This window comes from Strix uralensis, chromosome 5, assembly GCF_047716275.1.
Source record: "Strix uralensis isolate ZFMK-TIS-50842 chromosome 5, bStrUra1, whole genome shotgun sequence".
Taxonomy (NCBI): Eukaryota; Metazoa; Chordata; class Aves; order Strigiformes; family Strigidae; genus Strix; species Strix uralensis.
This window is the reverse complement of record NC_133976.1, coordinates 40,959,326-40,978,219: the sequence shown is the minus strand read 5'-3', so window position 1 is coordinate 40,978,219 and position 18,894 is coordinate 40,959,326. Positions and strand designations below refer to the sequence as shown.

General features: G+C 41.0%; 2 protein-coding genes across 3 annotated transcripts in view; both read left to right on the top strand.

Moving 5' to 3' along the window:
• PTPRR (protein tyrosine phosphatase receptor type R) overlaps positions 1-14,144 on the top strand; it is a 157,818-nt gene extending 143,674 nt beyond the window's left edge. Inside the window, exons 12-14 of the mRNA XM_074869379.1 lie at positions 626-783; positions 6,363-6,476; positions 12,920-14,144. Of these exons, the coding sequence (XP_074725480.1) occupies positions 626-783; positions 6,363-6,476; positions 12,920-13,013 (366 nt within the window). The 3' untranslated portion in view covers positions 13,014-14,144. The remainder of the gene's footprint in view (positions 1-625; positions 784-6,362; positions 6,477-12,919) is intronic.
• Positions 14,145-14,828: 684 nt separating this feature from the next.
• The window catches only part of PTPRB (protein tyrosine phosphatase receptor type B), a 66,368-nt gene continuing 62,302 nt past the window's right edge, over positions 14,829-18,894 (top strand). For both annotated transcript variants that reach the window (XM_074870569.1, XM_074870568.1), the window contains exons 1-2: positions 14,829-14,957; positions 16,242-16,634. In XM_074870569.1, the coding sequence (XP_074726670.1) occupies positions 14,903-14,957; positions 16,242-16,634 (448 nt within the window). In that variant the 5' untranslated portion in view covers positions 14,829-14,902. The remainder of the gene's footprint in view (positions 14,958-16,241; positions 16,635-18,894) is intronic.

The window sequence follows — 18,894 nt, the reverse complement described above, 5'->3', positions numbered from 1 at the left end:
GCATCATCTGCTCCTAACAGAGCATTACAATAAATAATGAACTGGGAAAATTTATTTGGTGTTTCAGCCCAGGCAGTGAGAAGTGGGCAGAAGTCATATCATCCAACACAAATTACTCTAGCCCATATTTAGCCCCTTTGCCTGTTGAAGTGGTAGCAGCCTCTGTTGGAGAGAATAACTGGACACACTGGAATGTTTGATTAATCTAGAAGGGCAGTTCTTCTGCACCTTTAACTTAAATACTCCTGTAATTTTAGTATCAGACCCTTATGAAAATGTCCTTAAAAGCTAGTGGAAATATATAATAATTTAGAGATTCAGAAGCCCAGATCGAACTAATTTCTCTAGATCTTATTGCTGATCTAACACAGACATCTGACAATTCCCAACTGAAAACACAGTCAACAAGTCACTAGTCAGATGGACAAAGCTAAGTTTTCAGGTGCACAAACATTGTGCACAAACATTGCATGCCTGTTCCTTGCAATTGCATCCTCTGAGTCTAAAAAAAAAAAGTTGTTAAATGTCTCTTAACATTTTTACTGTCTTTTTACCATAACATAGAGAGAAATAAAAAGAATTGTCCATGACAACTGTGCTTATAAAATCTTCATGCTATTTTCAGCAAGGGAGTCAGTCCCAAAGTGTGAAGCACTACTGGTACACATCCTGGCCAGACCACAAAACCCCCGACAGCGCCCAGCCTCTGCTGCAGCTCATGCTGGATGTAGAAGAGGACAGAGTGGAATCACCAGGCAGAGGGCCTGTCATTGTGCACTGCAGGTAATTTGCAATTCTTCTCTCAAATGACTCTCAAATGAGCAAATCACATCGAACAGTCCTCCTAAAAAAAGAACCTATTTGGGGAAGAGTAAAATTCCCCAGATCCTCTTCATTCTAATTGACTTTTTCAGTTCGTATTTAAGGATTTGAGTTTTGAATATAATTCTGTTGTTGCTAGCAAATCGTTCCTGAGCCATTCTCCATTTTTGCTAATGAACTCTGGTTTTGAAAGACCAGATGGAAAAATTATTTCTCTTCTGTTTCTAAGTCATGATTTGCTTTCTTTTTAGTCTTGTTACATAATTACATACCTAAGTCAAGTGCAATGTCCTGTGACTGGTTGGCTAAAATGTTGTAAAGCAAGTCAGTTTTGAACAACAGGCATCAGGTACAAATTTGGAGACTAAAACATATCAGTACTAAAATAAGTAGGTGAAGCAAAACAGAAAAAAAAAATTAAAAGCAGTGTTTCCTTACTTGCTTTGTCTCATAACTGTGATGATACATCACCTACAGTTGGGATAGTACTTTTTTTTCCTAGAAGTATATCAAAATAAAACTTTTAATCTTGAACCACTTCAACTCCGTATTTCAGAGATTTAGAGAAATGGAGGCCAGATTTGAACCATCCATCATATTTCAAAACCAGAATGTGATGAATGAGGAACTTTCCCAAATTTTATGCAGCTGTTTTTATCAGAAATTGTAGTTTCCCTAAACAATCCACAGATCTGTGGATGGCTATTTAGAGTCTCATTTTTCTAGCAAGGATCTTCAGTAACAAAGGTCTTCAGAAGAACAGAGTGTCTTTTTGAGGTGAGTGATATGACAGTGAGGTCTGTGATCATGAGCAGGAATTTATTCATTATTCAAGACCCAGATATCATCTCAGTTGTGATTAAAATTTATAGTTCTTCAGTGACAACTCAGCTATCTATATACTCACTACACTATGGTCTACAATATGAGTAAACTCACTCACTCTCCATTTTCTAGTAAGATAGTTTCTTCTCTTTTAATCTGAGTTGCAGCTGAAGTCATCCAGGTTTTATAGAGCCTGTGCACACTTTTAAATGTGGACCTCACGTACAACTGCACAATTCTGTTATTTTCAGAGGACCATTACAGTGCACACTCAAACAATGATCCTTAATTTGAAGCTGAAATGCTTTAATAATCTCTCAATATTGGGAATTATGGCACTAGTGCAGAAAGAAGTTTTTTGTATGTGTCTTCTTGTAGCCTTTCAGCATAGGGTGCTGTCTTACACACTTCAGTGATGAGCCCATTCAGAATGCAGGATATAAGAAAGACTTGACTCTTTTAGCAAAGTAGTTCCTATTCTGCAGAAGAATAGGAAAAAGAGTAAACATTTGTTTGGTCCTTGAAATCAACAGATCTTATTATCAAGGATATCAAGACCAATCAAGGATAACAAGAAATGTTTCTATAAGTATGTCAGTAGCAAAAGAAAGCCAGGGAGAGCCTCCATCCCCTGCTAGATGCAGGAGGAAACATGGTAACAAGTGATGAGGAGAAGGCTGAAGTCCTTAATGCCTTCTTTGCCTCAGTCTTTAATAACAAGACTAGTTGTATTGAGGGAATCCAGTCTCCTCAGCCAGAGGACAGAGACTAGGAGAACGATCCCCCCGCAATCCAGGAGACAGTCAGTGACCTACTGCATCACATAGACACACACAAGTCTATGGGACCGGATGGGATACACCCGAGGGTGCTGAAGAAGCTGGCTGGGATGCTCGCCAAGATGCTTTCCATCATTTACCAGCAGTCCTGGCTGACCGGGGAGGTCCCGACAGATTGGAAATTGGCCAATGTGACGCCCATCTATAAGAAGGGTTAGAAGGATGATCTGGGAAATTACAGGCCTGTCAGCTTGACGTCAATGCCCGGGAAGCTGATGGAGCAGCTCATCCAGAGTACCATCACACAACACATGTGGGACAACCAGATGATCAGGCCCAGTCAGCATGGGTTTATGAAAGGCAGGTCCTGCTTGACAAACCTGATATTCTTCTACGACAGGGTGACCCACTTATTGGATGAGGGAAAGCTGTGGATGTTGTCTACCTTGACTTTAGTAAGGCCTTTGACACCGTTTCCCACAGCATTCTCCTGGCAAAACTGGCTGCTCGAGGCTTGGATGGGCACACGCTTTGCTGGGTAAAAAACTGGCTGGATGGCCGGGCCCAAAGAGTTGTGGTGAACGGAGTTAAATCCGGTTGGTGGCCGGTCACAAGTGGTGTCCCCCAGGGCTCGGTTTTGGGGCCACTCCTGTTTAATATCTTTATTGATGATCTAGACGAGGGGATCGAGTGCACCCTCAGTAAGTTTGAAGACGACACCAAGTTGGGTGGGAGTGTTGATCTGCTCGAGGGTAGGGAGGCTCTGCAGAGAGCCCTGGACAGGCTGGAGCGATGGGCTCAGGCCAACTGTATGAGTTTCAATAAGGCCAAATGCCGGGTGCTGCACTTGGGCCACAACAACCCCCAGCAGTGCTACAGGCTTGGGGAGGAGTGGCTGGAGAGCTGCCAGTCAGAGAGGGACCTGGGGGTGTTGATTGACAGCCGACTGAACATGAGCCAGCAGTGTGCCCAGGTGGCCAAGAAGGCCAATGGCATCCTGGCTTGTATCAGAAATAGCGTGGCCAGCAGGGACAGGGAAGTGATCTTACCCCTGTACTCGGCACTGGTGAGGCCGCACCTCGATTACTGTGTTCAGTTTTGGGCCCCTCACTACAAAAAGGACATTGAATTAGTCGAGCGTGTCCAGAGAAGGGCAACGAAGCTGGTGAAGGGTCTGGAGCACATGTCGTACGAGGAGCGGCTGAGGGAACTGGGGTTGTTTAGTCTGGAGAAGAGGAGGCTGAGGGGAGACCTCATCGCCCTCTACAACTACCTGAAAGGAGGTTGCAGAGAGCTGGGGATGAGTCTCTTTAACCAAGTAATGAGCGATAAGACAAGAGGTAATGGCCTCAAGTTGCGCCAGGGAAAGTTTAGACTGGATATTAGGAAGCATTTCTTTACAGAAGGGGTTGTTAGGCGTTGGAATGGGCTGCCCAGGGAGGTGGTGGAGTCCCCATCCCTGGAGGTGTTTAAGAGTCGGATCGACATAGCGCTGAGGGATATGATGTAGTTGGGAACTATCAGTGTTAGGTTAATGGTTGGACTAGATGATCTTCAAGGTCCTTTCCAACCTAGATGATCTGTGATTCTGTGATTCTGTGATTACACATACACCGAGGACTCAGATTTCCAAAGGAAATTTTAAATCCTTACTAGTCTTTGTAGTGGCATTCACTGGAAGAATATATGTTTCCTCTCTCATGTCACTCCTCAAAAGCATGTGATAAATATGGAAAATACCTCTTTAATCTGTCCTTTGGATGTGTAGTTAGTGCATCAAAATAAGTTCGGGTTTAATGGCAACTAGGTGATTTCAGATCATATACAAGTTTTAATTGAGAGATTTCCAATACAGAGGGAAAAGATTTTTTTATTTAAATTGAATCAATAAGGAAGAATTAAAACACAGAATTATATTCTGCAAATGTAAAACTAATTTAGCCCTGTTTAGTCAGTGAAACCAAGTTGACTGAGAATCTGGACCACAATGCCATTTTCTACTTCCCAGAAGAACGAGCAGTTTGGCATATTGGGGGACTTGTAAGAGTTTCTTAAATGAGAATAAGGGATAAAATTTTCATCTCAGAAACTTGACACTGTTATAATTATTGTCAGAAATTTTTGCCTTTCTTTCCTCATCAGCTAGTGCATGAACATGTTCTAAAAAAGCATACTGCCTGCATCTCTTAACCCTGAAATCATACCAGTCCAATATTCCACGCTCCCAATTAACAGACCACAGTCATTACGAATGAGCTTCTACACCTTAAACTTCTAATAAAGAAGGGAAATATAGAAATATATATGTGACAGAAATATATATATATACACACACACCATGTTTGGGTGCTTGAAAATACTTCAGAGTAAGTAGCTCTCCATATTTTCTGGATATACCAGGAAAGAAATGTCAGGCAAGTGAAGAACAATGTCATTTTTATCTTGCACTGTCTGAAATAAAGCTATGTAATAAGATAGGACTGGCATGCCTGAGCTGAGAAAGAAAATACATTAGAAAACCCTAGTCTTTGTTTAATACATATTAAGAACTTGTCCAAGAACGCTTAATCCACTCCAAAAAAAGGTAAAAAAAGAACCCTTCATTATCACCAACTTCACTTACATCTGAATTGTTTAAACTTGTTAGGCCCGCTTTCAAGGTTTTCAAAATATTTGAGAAAGAGAATGGAGGTATGCATTAGATTGCTTTCTCCAAATCTGTCTTTATAAACTATGTCCTTCTCCTTTTGGATACATTTATCCCATAGATATTGATGTCCAAGGAGACAGGTTGTCAACTCAGGACCTTCATCTCACTCAATCCTTTCTTACACTGCCACTTTTACCTCTCATTATTCCTCATAGTTGTCTTAGACATCCTCATATATTTAATATTGCTGAGTCCTCTTGAAAATTTTCACTTCCAGATGCAAGGGCTCTTAAGTCTCTAAAACACTTCTATCCTTCATTCTGTGGTGAGTAGTTTGTGATTTGTTTCAGCTGTAGCAAGTGGACATACTCCTGGTAACACTTTGCACTCGGATTTATCAAGCTTCCATCTGAGACACTCAGTGGATTCTTTCTGGTATTAATTTAAATAATTCTTGCAGTACTCTTATTAGGCAGATAGCATTCATACCAATTGCAGAGATGAAGCAATGCACCAAATGGTTAAGTATTTACTATAAAGCCAGGCATGGAGATCTGGACCCCTGACTCCATGTTTTAACTATTTTGCTCACATTGTCCTTCCACGCAGCATGACTGGGATGAGCTGCACTGCATTCCACATTACTTAAGCAAGAAACAGAGTGGGGCAGAGGTTCTCAAAAGTGTTGGAGGCCCAGGGAGTAAAAATAATGCCAAAATGGTTGTTTCCAAGCAGGCATGAAGAAAACCTAGAGTTACAGCACCAAATCCTTCTGCCTCCTGCAGAATCACAGGAGAAGGAGTTAACTTCATCAGCATGGTTCTAGGTCCTTTTTATCTTCACGGTTAGAGGTATGAGTTAGCAGAACCCCTGTGTACTTTGAGGACTTCAAATATAAAGCCCCACCGACTTCTGCCTTTAGGTGCACTTCTCCCCCATCTCAGTGCCATATCTCCATCATTTTCTTGGACTGTGCCAGAGAATATTTGGACTTTGTGGTGCTAATGAAGATTGTTTTTCTTACCATACACTTGTGTGCAAACTAGAAATGTGTAAGCCTCACAAATTACCCACAACAACTGGACTGCTGGAAGAGTGCACCCTTTCATTTCTTTCTAAGAAAGTGAGCTGAGAAGTTACCCTTGCTAGTCATCCATCCAGGAACTGTGGGTTCTAGCAATTCCAAGTTTCATATTTTTAGTATTTTCATATCTATTTAGTGTTTTCCACTTCACTCCTTTTGTCTGTGAACTCTATTCCCCTATTAAATTTTGCCTTCTTTTCAGTGCTGGTATAGGAAGAACTGGATGCTTTATTGCCACGGCCATTGGTTGTCAGCAGTTGAAGGAAGAAGGAGTTGTAGATGCATTGAGCATTGTCTGCCAGCTACGAGTGGATCGGTGAGTTCCAGAAGAACCTTAAATTAGTCAATGATTCTGAAAATCAGTCAATGATTCTGAAATTATTCTGAAATTATTACTGAAATGATTCAGTAGTGATCAGTAATGATTCAGAAATGATCCTGAAAACCTTTCCACAGTTGAATGTTGCTTTACATGAAATGGCTGCCATCACATTTGCCGACTCTTATGACAGCTTTAGCTGAATATTCAAAGTAACATTTGTATTTAGATCCTGAATAAGGGATTTTATTTTCTGGGTGAAACTGTGTGAGATTCCACTGAATTAAATTCTCCTGAGATGGCAAACCTGCAGTTTTTGGGCACTTGGCACTCCTCTTTTCCCCTCTTGGAGCTTTCTGCTGTCTGCAACTTCCCACAACACAAGAGACATGGGGCAATCTGGAGGCAAGCAATTGTCTTTGAGCCTGGATTGACAGTGACATCCAGGCTCACTCAGTGTGTAGTTTCTTTATGCAGCGGAGAGAGCCAAATCTGGTGCTGCTGCTATTCCCTCAGCTGTGCTGGGGGTCCTTCTGAATTGGGTTGGCAAACTTACCCAGCTTAAGAAAATGGCAAGGCATTTGTTGCAGAATTTTCTTAAGTCAGATCAATTCCCTGATTGAATTCATGGCTTGAGAGCAGGAACACTGTAAGCCAGCATTGTTGCAGAGTGCTTTGTTTTGTGAAACCATGGCTGAAGAGAGATTTGTGTTGGAAATGAGGATGTGGGTATTGTGTTAAATGGAAGCTGTTGGTTTGGTTGTACTTTTCTTTCTTATTCTGCTCGGAGAAAGAGGATTTTGTGTAAAGTAAATAAACAGGGTTGCACCAAGAATAGAGAAGTCTTGTTCCTCTCCTGCTGTAGGTAGCAGGTCATACAATCTCCTTCCAAGTATCTCAACTGTTTCTGACATGCATTTCTTCTTTAAATGGAAACAACCCATAAGGATGCAAAAGCTGAAAAAGAGCTTAGGTCAAAGGCACAATACAGGATTTTTGTGTTCTGAAGAGCTCTGAAAGGTACTGTAACCACGAATTGCAGAAGGACCAGAATAGTTGATCGTGTTTATGGATCATCTCCTCTGCCTTCCCCTCCCATGTGCCTTCATCATGCTAGAGATTGTAATGTGGTTCTTACAGAGCAACATGAGCTACTTGGAGTGTAAAATTCTCCAAGGGGAGTTCCTGACCTAAAAATCTCAGCAACAAAAAAGATGGAAGAGCTGAGGGGAAAATGCTTACTCTGTTTTAAATTATCAACTCCAAATTTCCAACACTCTGTTCTAATTATCTGTTCATCTTATTGAAAAAGGTTTGTAGTGTTCTCCCCCATTTTAGTATTTCTATTACAAGATAACCTTTTTCTTATTGCTTTTACACTCCATTGTAGAGAAGTGGAAGCAAACTCTGGTCTCAGCTACATTATTTTTTATGTCATTATTTCAGCCATAGAAAAAATGATGCAAATTTCCAGCATTATAACTGACAACACAATTTCATCAAGTGTATCTGACTAGTGAAACTTTCTTATATATATTAGTATCCTAGATAAACTTGGAAAGAGAATGGAAATCTGATCCAAATATAAACATTCATACCAGCAATCTCAGTGACACAAAGGTTGTTATAAAAATTATTAAGTCTTGTGATTTGCACATTTCTGTATTTTTTGAGTTTCAGATTATATAAATAGACTCCAGGCATCTTACTTAAGAAGCCTCAGCTCTTCATATTCTCAGGCATTGCCTGGGACAAAAAATATATCTGTGTTTTAATTTTTAAAGACATTTTTCTGGGCAAAACTCAGTAACCAAAAGCTCTTTTTCTTTTCTTTTTCCAATTGACCATATTGCAGAATGGATCCCACTCACCTGGCAGTGTGTTTATAGCAAGGATTGCTAAGGCAGAGCTTAGCAGCCCTTAAGACTACAGTAGCCACTGCCAGCCCAACCAGATCACGGGTTCAAAAAGTGACCAAGTAGCACTGTTAAATGGAAAAAGCTCAATGAGACCAGCTTCCCCTGATGACCCAGTCCTGAAGTGGTGGTTATTGGCAGGTGGGCATGTGAGATAGGGTCATTACACATGGCATGAAGCTGGCAAAATGAACTTAACATCCCACTAGACTTGGCTGCAAGAGCTGGCTCTGGCCATAGCTGTGTTGCACTTCAGTTACCCGTGTAGCCAACATTAGCAATGGGGTACAACCAGGAGCAGAGCAGGAACAGTGATGAAGCTGTCTTCCTCATGATGCTGGCCAGCAGCTGAGCTCCAGTTTATTCTTTGTACATCAGATTGCCCTCACAAAACAGAAAAAAGAGAGTTCAACAGAAAAGGATATTTTTATCTGACCACAGTGGAACCAGAAGCCTGCCTAAGAGGTACACTGAATATTTCATCCCTCATACCTCATCTCCACTGTGTTCCCAACCAGTCTGGCTTGCTCTCAGAGCTGCACCATCCAAATGCAGACCTACTGATGGAATGAACACCTCAATGGTATCAACTTGTGTGTGAAATTTTTGTCACATGGGTCCATGGCCACATCTCTAGCAAAGTGAATCAAGCAATAGGAGAAAACAGCTGTGCTTGAGGGACTCATAGTGATGCTGTAGTGATTTACCAAAACATTCCCATTGCCCAGCACACTTGGTGAGAACTAAAAAAGTATTCAAATTGCAGGTGGTGGCAAAAAGTTATGCTGAAAAATAGCTTAATTAACTGCCTATGTAGCCCCTCTGCAAACAAAGTTTAAAATAGAACTCCAATAGGGAATGAGATAGGAGAGAGCTGTTCCTAGGTAAGGTATGTCCAGGTGCCATTTTCTTCTTAGCTGTTCAGTGTAAGTTAAGGGGTGAACAGATCCAGCAGTAATCATCTGTGCTGAGCTAACATGAGGAAATGGACCATCCACTCAAAATCTTGACCCAGATGGAGATACAGCCATGTTCTGTGTGGATTCATAGAAAGACAGACCCACAGGTCTGCTCAGCTTACTTTTTTTTCCCAGTTAATTTTTCATGTTTTGCAACAGAAACAGGAAATGTTTGATGTGAGGCATCTTCAAGGCTTACTGTGATATCAAGAAACTGCACATTCTTAACCTTAAAGGCACATTCTTGGAATGACGTCTGATAATTTCTCTCTTGGCTCCTCAGACAGGATGAAAAGAGTTTCCAGTGTGCGTCAATTCATTGTTTAAGTGTTTTGACTAATCGACTCAGGTTAAAAAAAAATAAATCTCAAACCCTGTATCACATTCATTCTGGAGCAGACTGCATCCAGCTGCACTAGCAGCAAGCCAGAGGGCTGGGTAAAGGACTCTTCCCTCACCCGTGGCTGCCCAGGCAGAACTGGTCACGGTCCCTGAGCCCTCAGGATACCAGGGGCTGTTTCTTCCGAGCACCACCACAGAGACTTCCAATGAGCAGAGAGCCCAGCAGCTTGCAGAGGAGCTGGCAGTGAGGGCTGGCAGAGGGCGAAGGCTGCACACCTGGAGGTGCCATAGCTGTGGGTATATACCTTCTGGGCACTAGGGACACAGGAGAGGAAACCCCCCCTGCTTGAGCTCCTGAAATGGTCTTCCATGCAGCCTTTTGCACAAACTGATGTTTTAGGGTCACAGATAATTCCTTGCTATTAAACACGAGCCCTGCACAAGAGCAAAGGGGAGAAGGACTTGGGGATATTGGTAGATGAAAAATTGGACATGAGCTGGCAGAGTGCACTTGCAGCTCAGAAAGCCAACTGTATCCTGGGCTGCATAAGAATTGCGGCCTGCGGGTCAAGGGAGGTGATTCTCCCCTTCTCCCCTGCTCATGTGAGACCCCACCTGAAGTACTGTATCCAGCTTTGGGGTCCCCAATATAAGAAGGACATGGACATGCTAGAGAGGGTCCAGAGAAGCACCACAAAAATAGAGGGCTGGAGCACCTCTCATATGAAGGAGGTGTGAGAGCTGGAGTTGTTTAGCCTGGAGAAGAAAAGGGGACACTTTTTTTCAGCCTTTCAATATATGAAGGGGACTTACAAGAAAGATGGAGAAAGCCTTTTTACCAGGGCCTGTAGTGATAACAGTTTTAAACTAAAAGAGGGAAGATTTAGATTAGATATAAGGAAGAAAATCTTTACTATGAGGATGGTGAGACACTGAAACAGGATGCCCAGAGAAGTTGTGGATGCCCCATCCCTGGAAGTGTTTAAGATCAGGTTGGATGGGATTTTGGGCAACGTGATCTAGTGAGAGATGTTCCTGCTTGTGGCAGGGAGTTGGACTAGATGATCTTTAAAGGACCCTTCCAACCCAAGCCATTCTGCGACGCTATGGTTCTATGAACCCCATGTATAATAGCACTGAGAAGGCCAAGTTGTCTGAACCTCTGTATAAGACTCAGGTGCCCCTAAGATGACAGGGATGTGCATCTCAGTTATGCTCGCTAACACAGGGCAAATGCGGTAGTGCTGGGCTCAGCCCCAGCCAGTCTTATACATGCCTTCTTGGGGATTTTCTATGTTGCTTCAGCACCGAAGAGGAAGGAGCAAGGATCACCCCTGCAAACAGCCTAGTGCAGCCAAACTTGTTTTAACCTGCGCTTCCTGCCAAGTCCTTCTCCCTGGATATGTTCCCTTCCTCCACCCCTTCCACACAGCGGATCTAACCTGGGAAACACACTCCCTTAGAGAACATCTTGGGGGAACATTGATGGGGGAGACAGGGAGGGAATCTGGCTGGGAATGGGTTGCGTGGGCAGAGCAGGACACAGCAGTGAGGAGGAAGGAAAGAGGCTAGGGAGCACAGAGGACCAGAGCAAAGCCCTCCCATCACCTTTAGACTCTCGTTGGATCTCCAGGCAGGGGACAGGCACAGAGGAAAGCAGCTGAAGGCAGCAGGCAGCCAAGAGTTATGAATTTGTGGATGTCTCTGTTGGCAAAGCTAAGAGGCTGCTACATGTTGCACCGGATGGAACCGTTTAAGGGCCTGTGATTTAATTCCTAGGAATAGCATATCATGATAGACATGCAGGCCACTAAAAGATGTTCTACAGTTGCCTGAGCTCACCGGAGGAGCACAGACAGCTGATCGCTTGCTTAAAGAAGTAGGTATTATTTTAATTATGTTAATTAATTAATAATTATTTAATTTCCTGCCACAGCCATTTAACCATTCAGTAGCACTGAGAAAAATAAAAGGACCTTATGGTTGTAGATAATGTTCCCTAATACTAAAAGACAATACTTGTTGAGGCAGCTTTACCATTTTTCATATAGCTTTGTATATCAGTAGACCCTTTTGGTGTTAGAGTGTCTGAAGGGATCACACGGGGGTTTGTCAGACCTTCTCCTGTAAGATGCCTGGCTTCAACATTGCTCTGGATCCGAATACTTCACAAATTTGATTGTTTCAAGGAAGATCTATCTGAAGCCAAATACAATATACATCTTAATGCCTTCCTTCCCACTAAGGCCATTTAGTCTTTCAACCCCCCCAAAGGTAACTAGCCGCTCCAGGGTATGCTGAAGATAAACTGGGGGCTTGGTTCTAGCAGCAGAGTAGGTAGCTTTGAATACCCTGGCAGATAAGACAGTAAAAGTGGAATTAAGTAAACTTGAGGCTTCACTCCATGAGAAGTGAGACCTGGAAGACCTTAGTTACTGTCAGAAAGAGGCTCCGTTTAATTTCAGAGCTGAATGGTACCACTCTTACTAAATACCACACCTACCTCCTGTAGGACATCATCCCCTTCCTACCACACTGCAATTGGCACTGGAGATGTGGGACTTGAGCCTCATACTTAGACTTGAAAAAGGGATTAAAAAGGGATTGTTATCAGGTGACTGTTTTAAATGTAGGCATCTAATCCAAGCTGGCTGTAACTACTCCTTTTTATGGTCAAGTTAAACTCTTTTGTATTGTTGGTGCTGAAATGAGTCACTGCTGTAAAATTTCTTAGGTGGCTGCTGTTCAGACAGGATGCATTGCAGGCGTTAGAAAGAGGACAGGAAGAGCTGTTCTTTGCACAGGCAATCTGAGGGTCACCAAACGTTACATTTTTAGTAAAGGACAGAAATTACTCCCTTGCTCCATCAATAGTATTGCTGCATTCATATATCTGGCCTTTCTTGCCCAAGTGACTGAGCAAAATTCTCTTTGAATGTGTTGAATTTGAAATGTAGGTTTAAATGGTGTAGGTGCCAGATGTTTTCCTCTCTAGTTCTTACCCTGATAGAATTGGGAATGGTGGTTCATTCTGGGCATGAGCTGGATGGCACAAGTTTTGAAGAAAGTACTTCTGCTCAGGCAAATCTCCAACTTACTGAAGGAAACTCTAAGCCAAAAATTGAGAAAAGGGCTTGTATTATCTGGTGGTCATGGCATTGGCAGGGGCTGGAGGTTGTTGCATTCTTAAGTAAGATTTCATTCCAATGTGTTTCTTTTTCAGGGGCGGAATGGTTCAGACCAGCGAACAGTACGAATTTGTGCACCATGCACTGAGTCTGTATGAAAGCAGACTTTCTGCAGAAGCTGTCCAGTGAAGCCAAGGAAGGTAAAACCGAGTGTCAGTCTCCTGAGGTAATTTGTTTCATTACCTACCAGCAGCTTCTTCAAGAAGTTTACTGCAGTGGGAAGAGCGGCTTTGAGGCCAACTTCTGAAAGGATTGTGGACAGTTTGGCAAAAGTATAGAGATTGCTGGACCCTTACTGTATATGAATGTATTGTGAGCTTCCCAAAAATGATTTATAAAGAAGGTACCATACTGAAACTACACATGGATTTCGCATATATATCTAAAGGTGGGTTTAATTCTGTAACACTGATATCTGCCATATGGAATGTATGTATGTGCTACTGCTGCAGTCGGATGGACATTGGAACTTCTACAGAAGAAATGTTTATCAAGTGTATAAATGCTTTAACGTTTGCAAACTGTCTTGTGAATGGACTGTCAACTGTACTGTAAAGTGCTATTACTGATTATGTGGTGAGCTTGTTTCTTGGCCACATAATATTCTTGCTGCTAAAATTGCAAGTGTTCAATTATGGATTAAAAAAAAGAAGGTGAGATAATAAAAAAAGTAAAAGTCTTGTTTTTGAAAATATTCAAAAGCAGTTAATATTTTATATGGAAATACATGTTCTTCATACTATTAACTATTAAATGTGTATTTATTGTAGGTCTTACAGAGCAGTTGCAGAGCACAATGTCTGTCATTCAGTGTGTATGTATTTACCCTATACTGTTGATTGTCTTAGAACATGCTTCTGCTACAGACCTGAATCCAGTGTATTTGTAAATTGTGTAAGTCATTTTACTTTTAAAAGAAACTTTGTAGCATATATTAAATGGTAAGGATTTTAAACATTTGTCTGTCTTTTATTAATAAAGAATTTTTTGCTTATGTTGTTTAACTGCTCTATCTCTTTCAGTAAGAGAGAGATGCCTTTAGTGATATGGACTCTTCCATGACAGGTTATACAAGAAAGAAAATGCTGCTATGACTGTTTCCTTTACTGTTCAGTAAGAGTTTGTTTTTAAGAGAAATGTGAAGTTGGCATTATGACTTACAGCACTGGGAGGTCTGTTTACAGGGTATAATGAGTTTTTAATGCAGTGATGTTGACTTTGCTTCATACTGCTAATAAATTACACTTGATATAAAATATTTACCCAAGTCTCTATTCTTGCCTAGCGTAGTTAATGCACCACACAGTCTTGTACCACCATAAACAGGGAGAGCCTGGTACAATTTGGTTAGCCTCCCCTATGGCTTCAGACCACTGGAGAACCAGTGCAGAGGGCACAGGCGATCTCCCACTGACACGGAGCAAGGTGTATGACCCGATGGGAAGGCAAAACCAGCACCGCTTGATCCCTCAGGGGGAGTTTGTGTAAGACCCAGTGCAGACTTCAGAGCCTTGTCTCCTCCTCTTCCCCTTCTCCCCCCACCCTCCACTTGACTTTTAGAACTTGTGGAGTTAGAAGTATCAATATCGAGATTTTGCTTGATTACATATAGTTAAAAAAAATGTGTGTTTGTTCCCTGGATAATACAGTATATACTTACTCAGCGCCTTCCAGATCACCTGCAGACTTGTAATATTTCACAGGCAACAAATTACACAAAAAAAAAAATCCCTTTTCTTTTAGTCTAAAGAGATTCAATATCATCTCTTTCAGTTTCTCAGGTGTTTGAAAACCTCTCTCTCTTTTGCTTATATTTTTCCAAAATAAAGTAACTAGTAAACTCTGAAGAATCATATGAAAGGACAAAGTGGTGTAAAACTCCCCAAAACAATTGAATAGAAGGAAGTGCTCGTCACTGACTTTTTCCCCCTGTGAAGGCACATTTCCTTCCTAGCCTTCGCTTCACTTATCTGAGGTGGGTTTTTTTAAGAGAAGCATGGGGAGTTGCTAGAGGGAAAATGGATTCTTTATTTCACGTCCTGGTTTCTACATGTCTTGCCTTGACATTCTCAGGTAAGTGTCTCTCCCCACTTCCCCTCTGCCGTATTGCTCTTTCTGCCACTGAGCAAAGCCCTCTGGCACAGCTGGTGACTTACAAAAACTGAGTTACTGCTTCACTGGGGTTCATACAAGAGGAATGGGGGGCAGGGCCAACGTAGACCATTCTGTTTAGGTTTCTTTCCAAAGGAAAATAAACTGTCTCCTTCTATGCTGGAGATACCTCTTCTTTTTTTTAAGAAGATCTCCTGCTAGACAATCCAGGACCTGAGTTTTGGGACAAGCTCTTCAAAGGGGAGATTCCTATTTTTTATTTCTACTTTGTGAAACTTCAGAGCCAGGAGCTGTCTCTGACGCTTAGTTAGAAAATACTCCGGTCTGTAAAAACAAGGGGATGACAAACTTCAACCAAGGGAAATAAATACACATGTTGGGTTTAGCACTTTGTAACTAATGAGGCTGGAAATGTTTGAGTAATTGAGATTAAAAGAAGAGAAAAACCTAAACAAGATGTGGCAGGGAGGCTGCACCAGTTCTGTGTTCTGTAACAAGTACGGATTTTGCATTGGCAACTTTGGGGTTTTTTTGATGAATGCATTGTAGTTCTCTTCATTTGAGTGTTTGGTGTTGATCTTTAAGTGTGGTGTCACAAAGAGCTAATCTAATGTGAATGAGGATGGTCACAAAACTAACAGCTAGACATGTTGGAGTAAATCCAGTAAAACAGATGTACTTCCTATCAGTAAAGACCCTCCACTCCTGTAATGGCACAGGCACTGAGAGGCACACAGATTTGGGAATGTCCTCATATATTTTCTTCGGAAATGCTATGAGTTGTACAAAAACAATTTCCAGGGAGTAAATTGTATTGTAAAAAGACTGTGTCATAAAACTGAAAAAAAAAGACTGAGAGCTTGTGTAGATCTTTGTATGTTTTCAAGCAGGGGAAGTGTGGTATTTAGAATTGGTATTTAAAGTCACTAATTCTTGGATTTCTTTTATATCCACTTTAATTTTTTCTTCAATTCTATTTGTAATGAAGTTAAAGATGACCTTTGCCACAATAGTTTCCTTTTTGCTTTCTCACTCTTTACATTACCAGCACTTGCATCGTGTGGGTTGTGAGTTTGTTTTTTTTAAAAATAGGTTCAATATAAGGAAAGTTCATGAAAAGTTCAACACATAGAAAGTGGGAAGAGAGATTTATTTGCCCATGTATTTTAAATCATCAAGAATTTGCTTTTTTGTTTAATAATCATGTGTAATCTATTGTATTTTTCTGGAATTTTCCTCTTCCAGAAGGGTTTCTGATTATCCATGTCCAGAAACAGCAGTGTCTTTCAGAAAAGAGAGGAGTTATTATGGAAAAGTGCAATATGACCAACCTCAACCAGCAGTGGCAATGGACGGCAGATGACAGGCTCCTCCATGTGAAATCTGCCCAGTGCCTGAGCATCTCTACACGCTCTGCCCTGTCATCTCGCAGCATCATTGTTGATTGTCCTCAGGCAGTCAGATGGACTTGCCACGAGGAGGATGGGCTCCTGAGGGTGGCCAACAGCTCTCTCTTTCTCACAAAACAAGGTCAGAAGGTAATGGCCAAGCAGAGTAAGAAATACCTTCATACATGGATGCAGCTAGAAGCCAGCGAGACGGGAAAACCTGTTTATGTAAATCTGTGCTCAAAGCAAGGTGAGCTACTCCTTCAAGGAAGTATCCTAGAAGTTTTGGTAACAAAAATGTCTCTTTGATGCTAACTTAAATGTTAAAAATGATATTTTATTCATACAGAAAAATACTTTTCATAGTTGAAAAGAGTTTAGAGAACCATAAAAAGAACAGCTGAGATGAGTGCTGTCTTTCTCACAACTGGTGGGGTTTTTAAGCCATTTTATATTTTCAGGATGCCTCTCCTTTTCTCTACTCCCAATCTTTGGATCAAAGAGCTTATGTGTAAGCTCAGCTCACCATTCTTGTGTCATTTCCTTTTTCACTTTTAAACAGAATTGTGGGTACTAATTCCTAGTACTTTTAAAAAATATGGATGTATAGAAGTCCTTCTCCTCCTCATTCATTTTATCATACAAATCCAGATTCAATCTGTCCAGAGCAAGAAGACATCTGAAAATCAAACACATGCACAATTATTTCTCTGATTAACCCAAATGCATGATTAGAACAGACACGGCTTACACATTCACATGTTTACAGTGTCACTTTGCCCTTACATGCAATATATATGAGAACACTCAAAATCCTGAAAATAATTAATTGAATCAAAAATCTCAGAAATTCTTGCAATAGCACTTTGAGGTGCATGGATCTGTGCACATACTTAGAGATGTGTTGATGCACCTGTGTCGTTATATGTTTCCATATCCATAGCAAAAGGGAAGGTAGAACGGTTTGAATACTGCTTAATAACACTTTCCTTCATGTCCTGTTGGCACTCCTTCCTGACAATTCTGTTGACATTCTTCCTGCGCACTATTAAGCAGTTCTTCAAGGCAAATAAGAACAACCTGCAGAGTTAAGCTTGTTATTGGGGAACAAACAAACAATTTATTCTTTTCTTTACAGGGTTAAAAAAAAAATGTTTTATGACCCAATACTTTTGCATATGGCCAAGTTTTCAGAATGTTTAAAACAAATCCTTGTTCTTTCTAACCCTTCTAGCCTCCCATTCACTGTAAGGCAGGGTAACATTTTTTTCAGCGAATTTGTACTTGCAGAGCTCTACTCAGAGCAGCAGGACTACTCACTTGAGTGGAGGTCTGAAAGGACAGCTTGCAGAATCAGGGAATGGAAAACTGGCCAAGATGCCATTCCAGCCCTCCCATGTATTTCCAAGATTAAAAAGGCAAAATCATTTGAAATTCTGTGTATAGGGTGAGTAGGGCTTGTTTATTCAAAGACACCATGGAAAGTTAAGATGAGGTATGTAGGCAGTGTTACTTTCTTTAGATAGCTGGATGAAGTGTGGCCTAACAGAGTTAAAGTAACCTTACATTCTTCTCTTAATCATCCTCAGAGGAGAAGCAATTTAAGACCAATGAGTACTAAGACAATTGTCATGGGGTATTTAAGCACCTTCTCATCTATTTACTGTGCTCAGTCCTTTAATGAATTTACCTTAATTTTCCTGACGTTCTCTCCATAGCAAACCTGTAGACCCACTTTATAAGTCTCACTGTGTCAGTTATCTCCTTTTTAAGATTCTGAGGAAGCTCTGCTGAGAAATCCACACTATGTTATGATCCTCATACCTAAGAATTCCAAGTATATAAGAAACTCATAAAGAGTTGTAGTGCAAAGAGATTAATTTTTCAAATAATAATAATAAGTACTACAAGAACAAAATCTAATGCCCACGGTGGTGGTCTTGACATCCGTATGCATGTCAAAATTTTCAATGTTGAATGTGTAAAATTAATCTTCCAGGAACATCTGTCTGCTTTCAGTGAGAGCAGCAGTGGATCAGCCTAAAATAACATATTCAGTCTATATTTAGCTAAGATAGTAAAAACTGAACAAAGTCCTTGGAGCTGAAATGTCTGTAAGTTTTTCTACCCCTGACTAACACCATATTTTGATATAATTTACCCTTTGTTTTCATAGTACTCATAAAAATAGTTATATTTTGGCAAAGGAGTAACTCACTGAGTTGCATCCCAAACGTCTTATCAGCCCAGATATAGTAAAAGCTCCAAACACAACAACTGCAACTACCTTTTATTCTGGACCTAACTCAAATGCCAAGCATGATTTTTCTGAGCCTGGGGAAAGTCTGAGCTTGGATTTGGATTTCAAATCAGCCATCTAAGATGTGTTTGAATATACATTTTTTGATACAATCCTGAGCTAAATGACTCTGTGGAAATCGGGATCAGTTTAAATACGTATCCCATTTCTGTTCAGTCAGAAATCACTTTAAATTTAACAGCAGACAGTC